We start from the raw sequence: 20919 nt of genomic DNA, 5'->3' as shown, positions 1-20919 counted from the left end.
CATCCTCAAGAGGAGATTGATAAACATATGGAGCAGAGGTCCATCAGTGGCTATTAGCCACAGCATATTAATGGAACTCTCTGTCTGGGGCAGTGATGCTCTGTGTTCTTGGTGCTGGTGGGGGGGGGGGCAACAGTGGGAGGGCTTCTAGTGTTCTGGCCCCACTGATAAATCTCCTGATGGCACCTGGTTTTTTGACCACTGTGTGACACAGAGTATTGGACTGGATGAGCCATTGGCCTATGGCCTAATCCAACATGGCTTCTCTTCTGTTCTTATGTCTGGGACAATGATGCTCTGTATTCTTGGTGCTTGTGGGGGCCAACAGTGGGAAGGCTGCTAGTGTCCTGGTCCCACTGATGGACCTCCTGATGGCACCTGGGTTTTTTGGCCACTGTGTGACACAGAGTGTTGGACTGGATGGGCCTTTGGCCTGATCCAACATGGCTTCTCTTATGTGACACAGAGTGTTGGACTGGATGGGCCTTTGGCCTGATCCAATATGGCTTCTCTTATGTTCTTATGAGCTCGGTAAGAAAGAAAGGCAGCTAACATTTTAAATAAATCGATTAAAATGAGGCTGCCACCCTTCATGGGGGCGGTGAGACCTCGCATAAGTGTGGCGAGAGAGGCACGGCCACAGGTGTTTCTGCCTCACCCACGTCACATTTTAAAATCAGGCCTGAGAGATCCTGGCCCACCAGAAAGGGCCTCAGTTTTTGTCACTGTCTCCTTCTGCAGGAAAGGAAAGGGGATGCAGCCCTCCCTCAAGCAGTTTTTCTGCAGCGCCTATTCCCTCAGCTACGTCAACCTCTCGGGCATCAAAATGTCCGTGGAGGCGTTAAGGTGAGTCTGTGCGCAGTGGGGCTGGTAATGCCATCTATCCGGGGGTTATTACAAACTTGCGGCGACCACAGAAAGCCATCCAGGAGATTTTAGTAGGGCTCCCCTGGCTGAGGGGAAGCAGAGTCAGGGGCGAAAGGCATGTTGTGGCGTGACTTCCCGATTCAGTTCGGAATTGGCAAACCTAGCTTCGCGTTCACTTTGCGAAGAAAACCAGTGGGTTGGCACTGAATCACCACGACGGTTTCCCTTCAGGGCACCCTACCCTAGGCAGAATGGTTCTGTAAGGCACAAAGGGATTCTTCAGCATCACACTGTCAAAACCTTTGCAAAACCGAAATCTTTCTGACAGAGAACGCCATGACAGGTTAGCAAAGTTTGTACTTGTAGGTGTTTTTGGCATTTTCTGGATCTGCTGCCCTCTGCTGGGGAATGTGAGCTTTGTCTCTGAGGTAAATAGATCCGGGACAGTAGCTGTGTTGGTCTGAAGCAGTAGAACAAAGTTCAGATTTTGACATATTTATTTGCTCCACTGTTTCCCCACAGAATTAAATCCAAACAATGGTGACCTTATTAAATTAGCTTGTTTGTCTCGGTTAAAATATCTTCATTACGTCGTGTGTTAGCTTGCTGTTCGATCTCTGCCTTACATATATATAGACTGGTAACTTCCATTTTATTGTATTTGAGGAAGTGTACATACACACAAAAGCTCATACTTCGAATAAAACTTTGTTAGTCTTAAAGGTTCCCTCGGACTCAAAGTTTGTTCTGAGGTAAATAACTCATGAAGAACGCTAAATTCTTTAGTTTTTTCTTTGAAGGACAGGAATCCATTTTTCCAAGCAATACAGGGTCATTTCAAGAGTAGGAGCAGGCTGATTTGTAGATCTGGCCCAGAGATTTTATACTTGGAGAGCCAGTTTGGTGTAGTGGTTAAGTATGCAGACTCTTATCTGGGAGAACCGGGATTGATTCCCCACTCCTCCACTTGCACCTGCTGGAATGGCCTTGGGTCAGCCAGAGCTCAAGCAGAGGTTGTCCTTGAAAGGGCAGCTGCTGGGAGAGCCCTCTCCAGCCCCACCCACCTCACAGGGTGTCTGTTGTGGGGGAGGAAGGTAAAGGAGATGGTGAGCCGCTCTGAGACTCTTCAGAGTGGAAGGCGGGATATAAATCCAATATCTTCATCTACCTCATGGGGTGTCTGTTGTGGGGGAGGAAGGTAAAGGAGATTGTGAGCCGCTCTGAGACTCTTCGGAGTGGAGGGCGGGATATAAATCCAATATCTTCATCTACCTCACGGGGTGTCTCTTGTGGTAGAGGAAGGTAAAGGAGATTGTGAGCCGCTCTGAGACTCTTGAGTGAAGGGTGGGATATAAATCCAATATCTTCATCTACCTCACAGGGTGCCTGTTGTGGGGGAGGAAGGGAAGGGAGATTGTGAGCCGCTCTGAGACTCTTCGGAGTGGAGGGTGGGATATAAATCCAATATCTTCATCTACCTCACAGGGTGCCTGTTGTGGGGGAGGAAGGGAAAGGAGATTGTGAGCCGCTCTGAGACACTTCGGAGTGGAGGGTGGGATATAAATACAATATCTTCTTCTATCTACTTGCCTGACTCCTTTTTCATATTCTCCTCATGCCAGGTCTCTTTTCCAAGGTTTGTCAGCCAACACACACCTCAGCGAACTTCACTTGGACTTGAGCGGATGTGAGGTAATAGTAGCAGTGAACGTGTCCTTCCACCTATCCACTTTGATATTCACCTGAATGTTCAGGAGGGGCATATTCTATCATTCATTTTCTGTCACGGTTATCCCAATGGCCCCGTGAGATAGCCTCTGTCTGACAACAGCTCAGCACGGCAGCCATTTTGTTTGAAGCAAACACAGACAAGATGGAGCCTTTCATCACAGACAAGATGGAGCCATTCTGGGCCGCTGCCAGTCACGGAATGTCAGGCAGTATCATGGAGGCTGACTGAACAACGGCCCAGTTTTCACAGTGAGCGTTCTACGTGGAGAGAAAGCTATTTGAAGGAAACCCCCCCCCAATGTGGTTGTCAGAACACATAAACCACCCTTCATTTCATACATTTAGGCTGCATTCGCACACAGCCGTTTTGTGGTGCAAGCAGTCTTTTGCAACTGGGTTTTCTGGTGTGGACTGGACAAGGAGGTGCAAGACTGAGAATGCAGCTGGAGTCCTATCTCTCCTTCCACTCTCTCCTTCTCTGGTCTTATCACCTTCCTGCAGTCTCAATTAGCTTGTATTGCTCAGTAGAGCAGATTTTAACTTGAAGCTCTGAAATCTTCTTTGGCACTCAGAGCAAATTTGGTGTTCAGCTGGAACAGCCTTAGAGAGCCTATTCAGATATTTCTTCCTCTGTGAACTTACTGGATGGTACCATATAGGGTAGGGTTGCCAATCCCCAGGTGGCGACAGGGGATCCCCTGGTTTGGAGGCTCTGCCCCCACTTCAGGATTATCAGAAGTTGGGGGAGGGAAATGTTTGCTGGGCACTCCATTATTCCCTATGAAGACGGATTCCTATAGGATATAATGGTGAATGGATCTGTGGGTATCTGAGGCTTTGGGGGGCCTGTTTTTTGAGGCAAATGCACCAGATTTGCAGGATAGCATCCTGTGCCTCTCTTCAACCCCACGCCCCCACTCCTCTGAAGTTTCAAAAAGATTGGACCGGGGGGTCCAGTTCTGTGAGCCCCCAAAGAAGGTGCCCCTGTCCTTCATTATTTCCAATGGAGGGAATGCATTGAAAAGGTGTGTGGTCCCTTTAAATGTGATGGCCAGAACTCCCTTTGGAGTTCAGTCATGCTTGCCACATTCTTGTTCCTGGCTCCACCCCCAAAGTCTCCTGGCTCCACCCCCAAAGTCCCCAGATATTTCTTGAATTGGACTTGGCAACCCTAGTACTGGGCCAGCTTTTTAAATTATTTATTTAAATGTTTCTTGGCCGCCTTTCCTTGTGCCCCAAGGTGACTTACTATAATAGCTGAACACATTTTCACTGTGCAACCAGGAATAAAACGGCAAACCCTAAATCCGCCCCCTCCCTTAAAAGCAGGAGAAAGCTTCTTCCACGGTTCCCGTTTGTGGTTTCTGAGTGGGTTGTCCTTGCTCTCTTAGTAGGGTTGCTAGGTACAATTCAATAAATACCTGGGGACTTTGGGGGTGGAGACAGGAGACTTTGGGGGTGGAGCCAGGAGACTTTGGGGGTGGAACCAAGGACAAGATTGACAAGCAGAATTGAACTTTTAATATTGAACGCACCTTTTCAATGCCTTCCCTCCATTGTAAATAATGATTGATAGGGGCACCTACTTTGGGGGCTCACAGAATTGGATCCCCCGGTGCAATCTTTTTGAAACTTGCAGGGTATTTTGGGGGAAAGGTACTGGATGATATGCTGAAAATTTGGTGCCTCTACCTTAAAGAAGAATTGCAGATTTATACCCTGCCCTTCTCTCTGAATCAGAGACTCAGAGCGGCTTACAATCTCCTATATCTTCTCCCGCCACAACAGACACCCTGTGAGGTAGGTGGGGCTTAGAGGGCTCTCACAGCAGCTGCCCTTTCAAGGACAGCCTCTGCCAGAGCTATGGCTAACCCAAGGCCATTCCAGCAGGTGCAAGTGGAGGAGTGGAGAATCAAACCCGGTTCTCCCAGATAAGAGTCCACACACTTAACCACTTAGCAAGAGCTATGGCTGACCCAAGGCCATTGCAGCAGGTGCAAGTGGAGGAGTGGGGAATCAAACCCGGTTCTCCCATATAAGAGTCCACACACTTAACCACTTAACAAGAGCTATGGCTGACCCAAGGCCATTCCAGCAGGTGCAAGTGGAGGAGTGGGGAATCAAACCCGGTTCTCCCATATAAGAGTCCACGCACTTAACCACTTAGCAAGAGCTATGGCTGACCCAAGGCCATGCCAGCAGGTGCAAGTGGAGGAGTGGGGAATCAAACCCGGTTCTCCCAGATAAGAGTCCGCGCACTTAACCACTACACCAAACTGGCTCTCCCAGATACCCGCAGATCAATTCTCCCAGATACCAGCAGATCAATTCTCCATTATACCCTATGGGAATCGATCTTTACAGGGAACAATGGAGACATTTCCCTCCCTCCTCCCCCACCCCTGCTTTCTGATGACCCTGAAGTGGGAGGAGGGCCTTCAAAATGGGGAATCCCCTGCCCCCACCTGGGGGTTGGCAAGCCTATCTCCTAGCAAAAGAGTATTGAGGATACAAAACAATTCCGGAGACTGAGGCCTCGTCCTGCTTCTTCTCCTGTGCTGGCATCACGCTGTGGTTCCATCAGGATGGGGCCTTTCTTCTATCTCAGCAGCTCACATGGGAAAGTTTGAGGGCTGAGGCATTTCCCTCAGAGAGCTTTCAGCTACAGACCAATATTTAATAGGCCTCTTTCCTCATTTCACACTGTACTTATCCCCTGCCCCTGTGTTCCTTTCTTTTCTCCCCTTAGCTGCGTTCCCCTGGGGCCCAGGTCCTTCAAGAGCAACTTCCTGGCATTAGCGCCTTGAGCAGTCTGGATCTTTCTGACAACGGTGAGTCGGCACATCCTGCGGCACCGCTCGGCTTCTGTCCTTGCATCGCCATCGCAGCTGATGTGGTCTTTTCTTCCCTCCAGGCTTTGACGCGGACTTGCTGACCCTGGTCCCGGCCTTGGGCAAGAACAAATCACTGAAGCACCTCTGGCTGGGCAAGAACTTCAATGTCAAATCCCGGTGAGCCGGTCCCGTCCTGGGTCGTGTGATCATGAAAGATCCCTTGCTACTAAGGCTGTGCCAAAGAGGGAGAACCTGGGTCTCCTCCAGCTGGATTGTGCTGGCGGCTCTGCATCAGCTGTTGGTTGTGTACTCTGACAAGCCTGCAGCTCCTGTTCTTGTTTGCTGGCTTCTGCTGCTTCAGAGCTGTCCTCTCCAGTTTGGTGTAGTGGCTAAGTGATTCCCTACTCCTCTGCTTGCACCTGCTGGAATGGCCTTGGGTCAGCCATAGCTCTCGCAGAGCTGTCCTTGAAAGGGTAGCTTCTGGGAGAGCTCTCTCAGCCCCACCTACCTCACAGGGTGCCTGTTGTGGGGGAGGAAGGAAAAGGAAATTGTGAGCTGCTCTGAGACTCTGAGATTCAGAATGGAGGGTGGGATATAAATCCAATATCATCATCACCTCTTCCTCTCCTGACTGGTCCATGACACCTTTCTTGCAGTGTTGTTGTGTGGAGAAAATGAGAATGAAGGCCATCCAAAGCCCCTTGCAAGAAGAATGCAATAAAAATGTACCAGATGAATAGAACACCAGATCTGGTCTGCAGATCTCTCCCTCTCACCCTGCTGCCAATTATGTTGAATTCCCAGTTTGGTGTAGAGTGGTTAAGTGTGCGGACTCATGTCTGGGAGAACTGGGTTTGATTCCCCACTTCTCCACTTGCAGCTGCTGGAATGGCCTTGGGTCAGCCATAGCTCTGGCAGAGGTTGTCCTTGAAAGGGCAGCTTCTGGGAGAGCTGTCTTAGCTGTCTGTTGTGGGGGAGGAAGCTAAAGGAGATTGTGAACTGCTCTGAGATTCCGAGTGGAGCGTGGGATATAAATCCAATATCATCATCTTCTTCTAACTGGTTCAGTATGATGCATTCCGTTCTGTCTCTTCCCAGGACCTTGGAGGAAATACTGCAGAAGATCGTGCAGCTCATTCAAGAAGAAGACTGTGTAGGTCTTATTGCCACATGATATGGAGTTTTGTTGGCTGTGTAGGGAGGGGAGGGAGGGAAATTACGTTTTATAAAGGAACCTGAGTCTGAGGAGACTTGGGAGGGGTGTGTGACTAGTTTTGAATGATGAGGGCTTTAAACCGTTTGGCTTGAACTTCAGAAGAGCACACCTCACCAAAAGGAGTAGTGTTAAAAGAAAACAGTTTCAATTTTAAATTATACAGAGGAGGCAAGCCACAACAGGTCTCTCGGTGGTGACCAGCCATGATAACTGAGGGAAGCTTCCTTGTCCAGGGGCAGTAAACCTTTGAATAGCAGCTCTAGGAAGCAGCCTCAGGGGAAGGCCTTGGCCTCTGTTGGCCATTCATGGCAACTGGTTGGCCACTGTGTGAGACAGGATACTGGAGCCAAATTCTGCGGGAAATTAAGAAACTGATATACGATTCCAGAGAACCCAGATACAGTTTTATTAAACAATTGGCAACATATCAATATTCCTCATAGCCCTATATGGCTGAGGACCTGCCTACCTTAGGGACCGTCTCTCCCCATACGAACCCCAGAGAGCACTGAGGTCAGCCGGGGAGAACCTGCTGACTATTCCCGGGCCGAAAGAGGTAAAACTACAGAGTACCCGCGCTCGGGCCTTCTCTGCTGTGGCTCCACACCTCTGGAACCAGCTTCTGGAAGAAATGCGGGCCCTGCGGGATTTTGAACAGTTCCGCAGGGCCTGCAAGACCATCCTTTTTCGAATGGCCTTCACCGACTAAAGAGAGAGACTGCTAAGTAAACTTACCATCTGTACAATCTCTCTCTCGGCTTGGCTTCGCGAACGAAGATTTAAGAAGGGTGCAATAGTCCACGTCTGCTGCAGGCTCGCTGGTGGCTGACAAGACCAATGCGGGACAGGCAGGTCCGGCCACAGTGGCTGCAGGGAAAATAGCACCAGCTTATTAATATTAATTTTATCGTTTTAGAATTTTAATAGAATTTTAATTAAACTGTTAAATTAGTCTTGTTTATATATATTGTACAATGAGTGTATTGATTTGTGTTGTTAGCCGCCCTGAGCCTGCTTTGGCGGGGAGGGCGGGATATAAATAAAATGATGATGATGATGATGATGATGATGATGATATCTGGAACGACTTAATTTTAATATTATTGACCGCTGCCCAGGGGTGGAATTCTAGCAGGAGCTCCTTTGCATATTAAGCCACACCCCCTGATGTAGCCAATCCTGCAAGAGCTTACAAGGCTCTTTTTTGTAAACTCTTGGAGGATTGGCTACATCAGGGAGGTGTGGCCTGAGATGCAAAGGAGCTCCTGCTAGAATTGCACTCCTGCCATTGCCAAAACATCAGGGGTGGCTAACGGTAGCTCTCCAGATGTTTTTTTGCCTACAACTCCCATCAGCCCCAGACACTGGCCATGCCGATGGGAGTTGTAGGGAAAAAACATCTGGAGAGCTACCGTTGGCCACCCCTGATGTATAGCATGAAAATGGAAATCTACAGATTTCCCTAGTATTACTCAATGGTACTCAATTATTTGGGACTGCTACTATGGATAAGATCGCTGCAAGTATCTCCCAAGCAGACCCATAACAGGAATACCTTAAATTTATAACAAATGGTCACCCATAATAGAGAAATTAGACCACATGACAACAGGCTGCAAGCTCCTTTGGAAATGATAAATATTTTGAATTTATGCAGTTGTATTAAAAACGACGGATTACCTATTCTGTGTTATAGATGTTGCTCATAGTTTTAAAAGTTTCTATTTTAAAAATCGTTCGTGTTATCTTTATTTTTTATAATGCTATTTTTAAAAAATGACATCCTCATTTCTGTCTGGATTCAGCCAGTCGCAGCATGCTGGAAAAATGAAAGGGAGGGGTGTGTGTGTGATAGGCTTCCCAATCCCCAGGTCCCAGCGGGGGATCCCCTGGTTTTACAGGCTTCCCCCCTCCCCCAGCCAGCTGGCCGGCGGGGGAAGCTCCACCCCCACAGCCATTATGCACCTCCAGGAACGATTTCTATAGGGAATGATGGGGAATTGATCTGCGGGTGTCAGGGGCTCTGGGAAGGCTGTATTTTGAGGTAGAGGTGCCAAATTTTCCGTATAGCATCTAGTGCCTCTCCCCAAAATACCTCCCAAGTTTCAAAAGGATTGGACCAGGGGGTCCAATTCTATGAGCTCCCCAAAAAGGTGCCCCTATCCTTCATTATTTTCTATGGAAGGAAGGCATTCTAAAAGGTGTGCTGTCCCTTTAAATGTGATGGCCAGAACTCCCTTGGAGTTCAATTATGCTTGTCACAGCCTTGATCTTGGCTCCACCCCCAATGTCTTCTGGCTCCACCCCCAAAGTCCCCAGATATTTCTTGAATTGGACTTGGCAAACCTAGTGTGTGAATTTTCTGAGAGTGCCAAAGCCAGGGTTGTGGTTTGTCTATCGGGTAGGGAATGTTGGCTCTCCGGATGTTTTTTTGCCTACAACTCCCATCAGCCCCAGCCAGCATGGCCAATGGCTGGGGCTGATGGGAGTTGCAGGCAAAAAAACATCTGGAGAGCCAACGTTCCCTGCCCCCCGGTCTATGTGGTCGAAATAGCAGTGGATCTGTCAAGGATTTTGAACCCAGACTCAGTCCTCTGTCCTTTCCCCTACCAAAGTGCCTGCAGACTTTCTCGGTTGCTGATTCCCGGCTGAAAACCCGCACCAGCATCCTCATCAACGCTCTGGGTAGTAACACGTGCTTGACCAAGGTGGACCTGAGCGGCAACGGCATGGAGGACATCGGGGCCAAGATGCTGTCCAAAGCCCTGCAGATCAACAGCACGCTCAGGTGAGGGGGACCGCTTTTCCCTGCAGTTCACCCCCAGCATAAGTTCTCATAAATATACCTGTCCGGTGCCCAAATTATGGGGCGAGGGAGCTAAGTGGGCTGTGTCAGAGATGTAGAAGCAGTGACCACTAGACTCACCAGTCACAGGGAGCAGTCCCAAGGAAGACACTCGAAACAGACAGCAGGTGAAACAAACGGTATTGGGTTCAGGCAGGTAACAGAGTCAGTAGGCAGTCCCAAGGGTCATACACAAAGGGCTGGAACACTTTCCCTATGAAGGAAGGTTGAAACGCTTGGGACTCTTTAGCTTGGAGAAACATCGACTGCGGGGTGACATGATAGAGGTTGACAAGATAATGCATGGGATGGAGAAAGCAGAGAAAGAAGTCCTTTTCTCCCTTTCTCACAATACAAGAACTCGCGGGCATTCGATGAAATTGCTGAGCAGACAGGTTAAAACGGATAAAAGGAAGTCCTTCTTCACCCAAAGGGTGATCAACATGTGGAATTCACTGCCACAGGAGGTGGCGGCGGCCACAAGCATAGCCACCTTCAAGAGGGGTTTAGATAAAAATATGGAGCAGAGGTCCATCAGTGGCTATTAGCCACAGTGTGTGTGTGTATATAAAATTTTTGGCCACTGTGTGACACAGAGTGTTGGACTGGATGGGCCATTGGCCTGATCCAACATGGCTTCTCTTATGTTCTTACACACAAGTAGAGCCAGGCAGAGGTACAAATACAGAGTCCAAGAGAATAGTCACTACACAGTCCAAAGTCATCACTCCACTATCCATCATCCAGACAGTATGCCACGCTAGTATCGTTCTTTCCCTAACCCACAGTGAGCTGGTAGCTGGCTACTGTATTTCTAGTGGTCTTAGCCAATCACAATGCAAACTGGTTAAGTGGCCTACACCTGACGACAATGTACCACCTGTAGTCAAGGATGACTCAATCCCTGACAGTTCCAAGCCTCCTTAAAGGAATAGGACACTGTCAGGCTGTCACAAAAGGCAGAGGGATTTGGGGCTCCCAGAATTCAAGTGCCATATTTCCCTCCGACGTCAGTTCCCAGAATCTTTGTGGTGAGGCCAGTGCAGTAATGGTGGACGTGCAAAGTAGGAGTCCAGTAGCTCCTTTAAGACCAAGAAAGTTTTATTCAGAACGTAAGCTTTCGTACGCATGCGTACTTCATCAGACAATGGAATGGGGAACAGTGAGCGGAGCTACATATAGAGGGTGGGCAGTGGTTAGGAATGCCAAGGGGTGCAGAGTTAGGATCCAACGGCAAAACAGTGACATTCACAAATCGAAAGAACGTTTGGTCTGGATAGCGTTTGTGCGGGAAACCAATAAAACAGTCACATGTCAGAAAGGGAGAATGAGACAATACATGCTGTCCGTTTTGCCCTGTTGCTTGCAAGTCTCGGTTAAACCGAGGACGCGTCTTTCCTAGGGGTGTTCCTATCCACCTGATTTACTTTTTAACATGTAAGATGCATTATAAACATCATTCTAGTTTTACCATTAGGAAAAAAATACATTAAAATGTCATGGGAAACGGGTTTCGCACGTGTCATGAGACAAAACAGCCAGTATCCCTTACTTGAGCACACCAGTGCAAAAAGCACGCGGCGTACACGCAGTGACGGTGTTGGCGCTTGAGGGGTCGTTGCGTCTCTGCCCACGGTGAGCGTTTCCCCGCTAGTGACTGGGAAGGGATGACTGCATGCAGTGTGCCTCTTTCTGCTTTCTAGGAGTATCTCCTGGGACAGGAACAACACAACCGCGCAAGGCTTCCAAGACATTGCCCGGGCTTTGGAGAAGTGAGTGATTTGAGAGGTGTTCCTCGATGGACATCATTGCAACCTGCAACATTTTTTGGGTGAAACATGCGGACTGTTTGGTGACGGAAAGGGAATAATTTCCGAGGCTTTTAAGAGCGAGCGTGGAAACTACGCGGCAATCTGGGGTGCTGACGCGTTGATTGGGTTGACCAATGACGTCCCTCTCTTGGGTTGATAGAGATGGACCGGGCTATTAAAGAGAATGTGGTGGGCTTGACGGTTCAGAGAGCCAGTTTGGTGTAGTGGTGAAGTGTGCGGACTCTTCTATGGGAGAACTGGGTTTGATTCCCCACTCCTTCACATGCACCTGCTGGAATGACCTTAAGTCAGCCATAGCTCTTGCTAAGTGGTTAAGTGCGTGGACTCTTCTCTGGGAGAACCGGGTTTGATGCCCCACTCCTCCACTTGCAACTGCTGGAATGGCCTTGGGTCAGCCAGAGCTCTTGCTAAGTGGTTAAGTGCACAGACTCTTATTTGGGAGAACCAGGTTTGATTCCCCACTCCTCCACTTGCAGCTGCTGGAATGGCCTTGGGTCAGCCATAGCTCTTGCTAAGTGGTTAAGTGCATGGACTCTTATCTGGGAAAACCGGGTTAGATGCCCCACTCCTCCACTTGCAGCTGCTGGAATGGCCTTGGGTCAGCCATAGCTCTTGCTAAGTGGTTAAGTGCATGGACTCTTATCTGGGAAAACCGGGTTTGATGCCCCACTCCTCCACTTGCAGCTGCTGGAATGGCCTTGGGTCAGCCATAGCTCTTGCTAAGTGGTTAAGTGCACAGACTCTTATCTGGGAGAACCGGGTTTGATTCCCCACTCCTCCACTTGCAGCTGCTGGAATGGCCTTGGGTCAGCCATAGCTCTTGCTAAGTGGTTAAGTGCACCGACTCTTATCTGGGAGAACCGGGTTTGATTCCCCACTCCTCCACTTGCACCTGCTGGAATGGCCTTGAGTCAGCCAGAGCTCTTGCTAAGTGGTTAAGTGCACAGATTCTTATCTGGGAGATCCGGGTTTGATTCCCCACTCCTCCACTTGCACCTGCTGGAATGGCCTTGGGTCAGCCAGAGCTCTTGCTAAGTGGTTAAGTGCACCGACTCTTATCTGGGAGAACCGGGTTTGATTCCCCACTCCTCCACTTGCACCTGCTAGCATGGCCTTGGGTCAGCCATAGCTCTCGTAGGAGCTGTTCTTGAAAGGGCAGCTGCTGTGTAAGAGCACTCTCAGCCCCACCTACCTCACAGAGTGTCTGTTCATAGAATAGAATCACAGAATCATAGAGTTGGAAGGGACCTCCAGGATCATCTAGTCCAACCCCCGGCACAATGCAGGAAACTCACAAACACAATGCAGAAACACTCACAAACAGGAAACACTTCCCCCTAAACTCACAGGATCTTCATCGCTGTCAGATGGCCATCTAGCCTCTGTTTCAAAACCTCCAAGGAAGGAGAGCCCAGCACCTCCACTGAGGAATCGCTCATACTGAGCTTTAGCTTTCCTCACTTTTTCTCTACAACTTTCCTCTACTTTTTCTCTGTTGTTGGGGAGGAAGGTAAAGAAGACTGTGAAATTGTGAGCTACTCTGAAATTCTGAGATTCAGAGTGAAGGGTGGGGTATAGATCCAGTATCATCATCATCTTCTTCTGTCTGTCTGTCGAACATTGCATCCATAAGTGTATCAGGTTTTATCCTTGTTTTCTATGGGATTTATTTTCAGAGCAGTGGGAGAGAGACATTTGTCTTACAGAGTGCCCTTATAGTCAGTAATCTTTGGTCAGCACTAGGGGATCCTTTCCCCTCCATGTCTGGAGGCTTATCTCTGGATATTTTAAACCAGTGCTGTTTCGGATCATGGCTTTCTCCTCCCGCTCCTGTTAACTAGAGGCGACAAGGTGTGTATCTGAATCTCCGAAAGCAAACTACAAAGTGGATTGCACAACCCGAAGGATTCATTACAGAACATTATGTGCTCTGATAGCCCAGTGGATCCTTGAGATGAAGGACAATTTCTGGTATAGGGTAATTTGGGGCAGAGAGGTGGGCGGAGGGGAACTTAACTTTGTTCCAAATTGCTCCCCACCCCAAAAAGTGTGGAAACGGGCATTCGAAAACTTGATTTCCCATGGAGCGAGGAATTCAGGCAGCAAGAGGGGTAAGAGGTCTCTTTTCCCCACCAGAGAGAGAAAGAAGTCCTTTTCTCCCTTTCTCACAATACAAGAACTCGTGGGCATGCGATGAAATTGCTGAGCAGTCGGGTTCGAACGGATCAAAGGAAGTCCTTCTTCGCCCAAAGGGTGATGAACGTGGAATTCACTGCCACAGATGGTGGTGGCAGCTACAAGCATAGCCAGTTTTAAGAGGGGATTGGATGAAAATATGGAGCAGAGGTCCATCAGTGGCTATTAGCCGCAGTATATACGTGTGTGTGTGTGTGTATATACACACACACACACACACACATTGGCCACTGTGTGCCACAGAGTGTTGGACTGGATGGGCCATTGGCCTGATCCAACATGGCTTCACTTATGTTCTTATGTTCTTCACTGCTCCCACCAAGGACAGCTTTCCTTACATAATGGGCCATTAGGCTATCTTTACCCTTTACTCTTGGGCCTCCTGCTCCACTTATAGAAGCAGCTGCAGCCATGTCCAAGGGATTGTCTTTGATCCGGCCTCTCGTTTCTGCCTCTTCCCTGCAGCAACTATACCCTCAAGTTCATGTCCTTCCCCATGAGCGACATCATTGCAGCCTATCGCAATGCTCCCGAGCGGACAGACGAAGTGTGGCAAAAGGTGAGTCCTGGCCACCCCTACGCTTGCCCGGTTTCTGCTGACCCAAAGGAATGTTGCTAAAACCCGCTGGGTGTCAGCCAGTTTGGAGTCGTGGTTAAGTGCGCAAACTTTTCTCTGGGAGAACCGGGTTTGATTCCCCACTCCTCCACTTGCACCTGCTGGAATGGCCTTGGGTCAGCCAGAGCTCTCGCAGGAGTTGTCCTTGAAAGGGGAGCTTCTGTCGGAGCTCTCTCAGCCCCACCCACCTCACAGGGTGTCTGTCTTTGGGGGAGAAGATATAGGAGATTGTAAGCCGCTCTGAGTCTGATTCAGAGAGAACGTCGGGGTATAAATCTGCAGTCTTCTTCTTGTTACCAGTATTGGAGGCCTCCTAATATATGTACATACATACATAGACCTTTATTGGCATATTGACAGTCAAAAAATTAATAAAACATCTTGTTGTAGTATATAAGATCTAGCAGACATAAAATTCCATATGAAGGTTATATACAATAAAACAATACTATCTAAAATTTTCTTGAACTTTGAGGACTTCCGCAAGAAATTTAGTAATTTTGGGATCCAAATCATTCAGAAGAAGCTGACATTTCAGATTGTTACTCAAGTGTCGGGTCTCCTGAAATTTGGGGGGATATTAGCTCTTAAGGAGACCTTAGGCTAGTGAGAGGAGGTAACAGTGGAATCTTTATACGCATTGTAGACCAGGATTTTTCCTTAGAGAACACTCAGCATTAACCAAACTTTTGCTTAACCAGTTTATTATTATCAAAATAATAAACTGGTAACTTGGACGAGGACCTCTAAAGCTGCCTCCCAAAATAGCAAGTCATACTTCTGCGAGAGCCAGCTTGGTGTAGTGGTTAAGTGCACGCTCTTATCTGGGAGAACCGGGTTCGATTCCCCACTCCTCCACTTGTACCTGCTGGGATGGCCTTGGGTCAGCCAGAGCTATTGCAGAAGTTGTGCTTGAAAGGGCAGCTGCTGTGAGAGCCCTCTCAGCCCCACCCACCTCACAGGGTGTCTGTTGTGGGGGAGGAAGGGAAAGGAGATTAGAGGCTGCTGAGACTCTGAGATTCGGAGTGAAAGTCGGGATACAAATCCGATATCCTTCTTCTTCTTAGCGGCTAGGACCAATAGTTGGGTTCCCTTCTTAGTTAGCCTGCAGACTTCCAGGCCCCACTCTGCCCCACTCCTGAACCAGGCAGTGCTGGCAGTTGGACTTTGAGAGAATTGGGGGTGAAGGATGATGCGGGAGGTCCGTTGCCTGGTGTGCCCTGTGCAGGGGGTCACAGGGAGCCATAACATCTCTCCGTATCTTTCCCATCTTCCCCCTCCGCCTCAGATCCAGTGGTGTCTCCTCAGGAACAACCACTCGCAGAAGTTCCCGCAGGACCAAGCCTTCCGCCTCCACCAGGGAATCGTCACCAATAGCGCCGAGCAAGTAAACGTTCCCATCTCCCCGTACAACCCCTTCGGCATCTCCCTCTTCCCAGGGCTCTTTTTATAACAGGAGCTCCTTTGCATATTAGGCCATGCCCCCCTGATGTAGCCAATCCTCCAAGAGCTTGGAATTCTAGCAGTGGCTCCTTTGTATATTAGGCCACACACCCCTGATGTAGCCAATCCCCCAAGAGTTTGGAATTCTAGTAGGGGCTCCTTTGAATATTAGGCCATGCCCCCCTGATGTAGCCAATCCTCCAAGAGCTTGGAATTCTAGCAGTGGCTCCTTTGTATATTAGGCCACACACCCCTGATGTAGCCAATCCCCCAAGAGTTTGGAATTCTAGTAGGGGCTACTTTGAATATTAGGCCATGCCCCCTGATGTAGCCAATCCTCCAAGAGCTTGGAATTCTAGCAGGGGCTCCTTTGCATATTAGGCCACATACCCCTGATGTAGCCAATCCCCCAAGAGTTTGGAATTCTAGTAGGGGCTCCTTTGCATATTAGGCCACGCCCCCTGATGTAGCCAATCCTCCAAGAGCTTGGAATTCTAGCAGGGGCTCCTTAGAATATTAGGCCACGCCCCCCTGATGTAGCCAATCCTCCAAGAACTTGGAATTCTAGCAGGGGCTCCTTTGCATATTAGGCCACGCACCCCTGATGTAGCCAATCCTCCAAGAGCTTGGAATTCTATCAGGGGCTCCTTTGCATATTAGGCCACGCCCCCCTGATGTAGCCAATCCTCCAAGAGTTTGGCATTCTAGCAGGAGCTTCTTTGCATATTAGGCCATGCCCCCCTGATGTAGCCAAACCTCCAAGAGCTTGGAATTCTAGCAGGGGCTCCTTTGCATATTAGGCCACGCCCCCTGATGTAGCCAATCCTCCAAGAGCTTGGAATTCTAGCAGGGGCTCCTTTGCATATTAGGCCACGCCCCCTGCTGTAGCCAATCCTCCAAGAGCTTGGAATTCTAGCAGGGGCTCCTTTGCATATTAGGCCATGCCCCTGATGTAGCCAATCCTCCAAGAGCTTGGAATTTTAGCAGGGGCTCCTTTGCATATTAGGCCACGCCCCCTGCTGTAGCCAATCCTCTAAGAGCTTGGAATTCTAGCAGGGGCTCCTTTGCATATTAGGCCACGCCCCCTGATGTAGCCAATCCTCCAAGAGCTTGGAGTTTTAGCAGGGGCTCCTTTGCATATTAGGCCACACACCCCCTCATGTAGCCAATCCCCCAAGAGCGTAGAGGGCTCTTCGTACAGGCCCTACTGCGAGCTCGAAGAGGATTGGCTGCAGCAGGGGGGCGTGGCCTAAAACACAAAGGAGCTACAAAAAGACCCCACTTCATGGCGTCACACCTGCCCTCTCCATCTGGAGATGGAAACAAGATGCCGAATGGTGCAGGAGCCGTGGGATTTGCCAGCCCGGGGCGGGGTGATGGGGAGTCTGGGACTTGGCCCTGAGTTAATGGCTCTGTGTCCTTCCTCCCCCCAGATGATGAGCCGCTTGTGCGTGAGAGTCCAAGAGGAAGTGCGAGTGCTCCGAAGCTGTTCGGCTGACAGCATCCAGGAGGAGGTGCAATACGCCCGGGAGCTCATGAAGGAAGCCAAGAATTCACGGGCGGTGAGACAACCTCTTTCCTCCTTCTTGGCATTTTCGTATTTTGTGTGTGTGCGCCTGGTGACTGACCCCTACTGGGGGCCGGGAGAACGTTCAGGGAGGTGGCTGAATAAAGCCTGCCCCTGCCTTCCTGACTGCTGGTATTCCAAGGAGGTCTCCCATCCAAGTAACTTGCCAGAGTCAGCCCTGAACATATATATATGAACGTATGAAGCTGCCATATGGGAGAGCCAGTTTGGTGTGGTGGTGAAGTGTGCGGACTCTTATCTGGGAGAACCGGGTTTGATTCCCCACTCCTTCCCTCGCAGCTGCTGGAACAGCCTTGGGTCAGCCATAGCCCTTGTAGGAGTTGTCCTTGAAAGGGCAGCTGCTGTGAGAACTTTCTCAGCCCCGCCTACCTCACGGGGTGTCTGTTGTGGTGGGAGGAGGTAGAAGAGATTGTGAGCCGCTCTGAGATTCAGAGTATGGGCAGGGTATAAATCCAATATCTTCTTGTTCTTTTTATACTGAATCAGACTCTTGGTCCATCAAAGTCAGTCTTGTTTACTCAGACTGGCAGTGGCTCTCCAGGGTCTCAAGCTGAGGTTTTTCACACTTACTTGCCTGGATCCTGGCCAAGCTGGCCTGGAGGAAAATTGCTGACAGACCCTAAAGCGTCAGTCAGCATTTCCCTGGGTCAGGCAAGCTGCTGTTTTCACGCTTACTTGCCTGGATCCTTTTTAGTTGGAGATGCCGGGGATTGAACCTGGGACCTTCTGCTTCCCAAGCAGATGCTCTACCACTGAGCCACCATCCCTTCCTTAAAGTTGCCTTCATTCCTGGTGAACATATGAAGCTGCCTTCTACTGAATCAGACCCTGGGTTCATCAAAGTCAGTATTGTCTACTCAGACTGGCAGTGGCTCTCCAGGGTCTCCAGCTGAGGTTTTTCTCACTTACTTGCCTGGATCCTTTTTAGTTGGAGATGCCGGGGATTGAACCTGGGACCTTCCACTTAACAGGCAGATGCTCCACCACTGAGCCACCATCCCTCTCCTAGAAAAGGCTGAGAACATGTATGTATGAACATAGGAAGCTGCCTTCTACTGAATCAGACCCTGGGTCCATCAAAGTCAATCTTGTCTACTCAGACTGGCAGCGGCTCTCCAGGGTCTCCAGCGGAGGTTTTTCACGCCTACTTGCCTGGACCCTCTTTAGTTGGAGAGGCCGGGGATTGAACCTGGGACCTTCTGCTTACCAAGCAGATGCTCTACCGCTGATCCACCATCCTTCCCTGCTTAGCTTCCGAGATCTGATGAGGATCAGGCTTGAGAAGGGAGCACTCCCTGGAGAAGACTCTTGAGAGTCCCTTGGACTGCAAGAAGATCCAACCAGCCAGTCCTAAGGGAAATCAACCCAGACTGTTCCCTGGAAGGTCAGATGCTGAAGCTGAAGCTCAAATACTTTGGCCACCCAATGAGAAGGGAGCACTCTCTGGAGAAGACTCTTGAGAGTCCCTTGGACTGCAAGAAGATCCAACCAGCCAGTCCTAAGGGAAATCAACCCAGACTGTTCACTGGAAGGTCAGATGCTGAAGCTGAAGCTCAGATACTTGGGCCACCCAATGAGAAGGGAGCACTCCCCGGAGAAGACCCCAATGCTGGGAAAGACAGAAGGCAAAAGAAGAAGGGGATGGCAAAAGAGAAGATGGCTGGACAGTGTTACTGATGTAACAAACACAAATTTGAGCAGACTTTGGAGGATGGTGGAAGACAGGAGGGCCTGGTGTGACTTTGTCCATGGGGTCGCAAAGACTGTGCAACTGAACAACAACAAAAGCAGAGATATAAACTTTTTAAAGGACACAGACAAACACAACTAAAGATTTAAAAAAAAAAATTAAAACATGCTTAAAACGTTAGCACTTATTGGTCTTAAAGGTGCTTCCTTTGTATTTCTCCCATGGCACCCAGGGAACTGGGTAAAGGAAGCTCTGGCTCTTTCCCTCCCATCCTAACAGACCAGGATGGAGAGGAGCCTCAACCGATGGAGAAAATCAAGGTTTTGCTCCGTAGCTCCTGTGCGATTGAGCAAGCCTGGCAAAGCAAGCTGAGATGCAGAAGGAAGCAAACGAGAGGGAGAAGGAAGCAGAGGACAGCCAGTTGCTCGGGGGGCCTGGCGGGAGCCCTCTGGAGACCTGATTTGGCCGCATGTTTGACACCCCCGTTACAAGGGCTTGTCTACATGGCACGTGTGATGCGAATCCCCAGCCTGATTCTCCGTCGCACATACTGTTGGGGGACTCGCCTCAGAGAATGCTCCATTGCTCGTTGCAACTCGCGAGGGGAGGAGAGGCTTATCTTTGCTCCCGTGCCGTTTTCCCGCGTCCAGTTGGGGAAACAGCCCAGGCGGGAAGGCAGACGCACCTCATCGGGTTGAGTGGCGCCCCTGAGCCGCATTGACCAATGAAACGCTATCTAAGGAGAGTCGTCCAATGGGATGCATGAATGAGAGTCGGGCTGGGGGTCCAACCCGCGTTGCACATCGACGAACTCAACGGCTTGTCGCTAGACCTCAGGTTCAGCAAGAGCTCACAGCAGCACAGCTCCTGGACCTTTCTGACGGTTCCCCCTCCTCCTCCCCACCTACCTTGACCATTGAATAGGAGGTGCAGGTGCATAACAATCCCTGGATTAGGAGAGCGGGCAGCCAGCCAGCCACCAGGGGTTTTGCCAAGCCCCCACTGCCCTGTCAGCCAGCTTGGAGAAGACAATTCTCTCTTTAAATCACTTCTCAGGTTGGTGTAGAGAGCCAGTTTGGAGTAGGGGTTAAATGTGCGGACTCTTAACTGGGAGAACTGGGTTTGATTCCCCCCTCCTCCACTTGCACCTGCTGGAATGACCTTGGGTCAGCCAGAGCTCTTGCTAAGCAGTTAAGTGTGCAGACTCTTAGCTGGGAGAACTGGGTTTGATTCCCCACTCCTCCACTTGCACCTGCTGGGATGGCCTTGGGTCAGCCAGAGCTCTTGCTAAGTGGTTAAGTGCATGGACTCTTATCTGGGAGAACTGGGTTTGATTCCCCCCTCCTCCACTTGCACCTGCTGGAATGACCTTGGGTCAGCCAGAGCTCTTGCTAAGCAGTTAAGTGTGCAGACTCTTAGCTGGGAGAACTGGGTTTGATTCCCCACTCCTCCACTTGGAGCTGCTGGAATGGCCTTGGGTCAGCCAGAGCTCTTGCTAAGTGGTTAAGTGCTATCTGGGAGAACCAGGTTTGATTCCCCACTCCTCCACTTGCAGCTGCTGGAATGGCCCTTGGGTCAGCCATAGCTCTCATAGTTGTCCTTAAATGGGCAGCTGCTGTAAGAGCTCTCTCAGCCGCACCCACCTCACAAGGTGTCTGCTGTGGGGGAGGAAGGTAAAGGAGTTTGTAAGCCGCTCTGAGACTCTGATTCAGAGAGAAGGGCGGGGTATAAATCTGTGGTCTTCTTCTTCTCCAGGCCAAGTCAGCCAGCGGCTTGGGGAATGCCTTTAAAGTTGCTTTCTTTTCACCTCTGCCTTCCTCCATCCATTTGTCTTCCTTCCGTTGAAACCGCTGGGCAGTAGGTTCAGGACAGACAAAAGGAAATACTAATTTACACAGAGAGTGCTTAAAGTGTAGACTTTGCTGCCAAAGGATGCCGTGATGGCCACAGGGATAAACAGCTTTAAAAGGGGATTAGATAGATTCATGGAGGATAAGCCTATCAATAGCGACTAGCGTGACGACGGAGGGAAACCGCCACACTAAGCCTAGGGTAATTACG

The 20919-nt window shown here is 49.8% G+C and overlaps 2 protein-coding genes across 2 annotated transcripts in view; one reads left to right on the top strand and one right to left on the bottom strand.

Moving 5' to 3' along the window:
• The window catches only part of LOC132583743 (dehydrogenase/reductase SDR family member 4-like), a 206255-nt gene that overhangs the window by 101065 nt on the left and 84271 nt on the right, over positions 1-20919 (bottom strand). The gene's annotated exons all lie outside the window — the stretch shown is intronic.
• The window catches only part of CARMIL3 (capping protein regulator and myosin 1 linker 3), an 80642-nt gene that overhangs the window by 30519 nt on the left and 29204 nt on the right, over positions 1-20919 (top strand). The window contains exons 16-25 of the mRNA XM_060256513.1: positions 742-846; positions 2490-2559; positions 5348-5429; positions 5513-5609; positions 6531-6585; positions 9264-9436; positions 11197-11265; positions 13987-14080; positions 15426-15524; positions 17014-17142. Coding sequence (XP_060112496.1) covers positions 742-846; positions 2490-2559; positions 5348-5429; positions 5513-5609; positions 6531-6585; positions 9264-9436; positions 11197-11265; positions 13987-14080; positions 15426-15524; positions 17014-17142 — 973 coding nt within the window. The remainder of the gene's footprint in view (positions 1-741; positions 847-2489; positions 2560-5347; positions 5430-5512; positions 5610-6530; positions 6586-9263; positions 9437-11196; positions 11266-13986; positions 14081-15425; positions 15525-17013; positions 17143-20919) is intronic.

Source organism: Heteronotia binoei, chromosome 15 (genome assembly GCF_032191835.1).
Source record: "Heteronotia binoei isolate CCM8104 ecotype False Entrance Well chromosome 15, APGP_CSIRO_Hbin_v1, whole genome shotgun sequence".
NCBI classification, from domain to species: Eukaryota; Metazoa; Chordata; class Lepidosauria; order Squamata; family Gekkonidae; genus Heteronotia; species Heteronotia binoei.
Note: the sequence above shows the minus strand (reverse complement) of the source record. Positions and strands in the feature narration are given on the sequence as shown.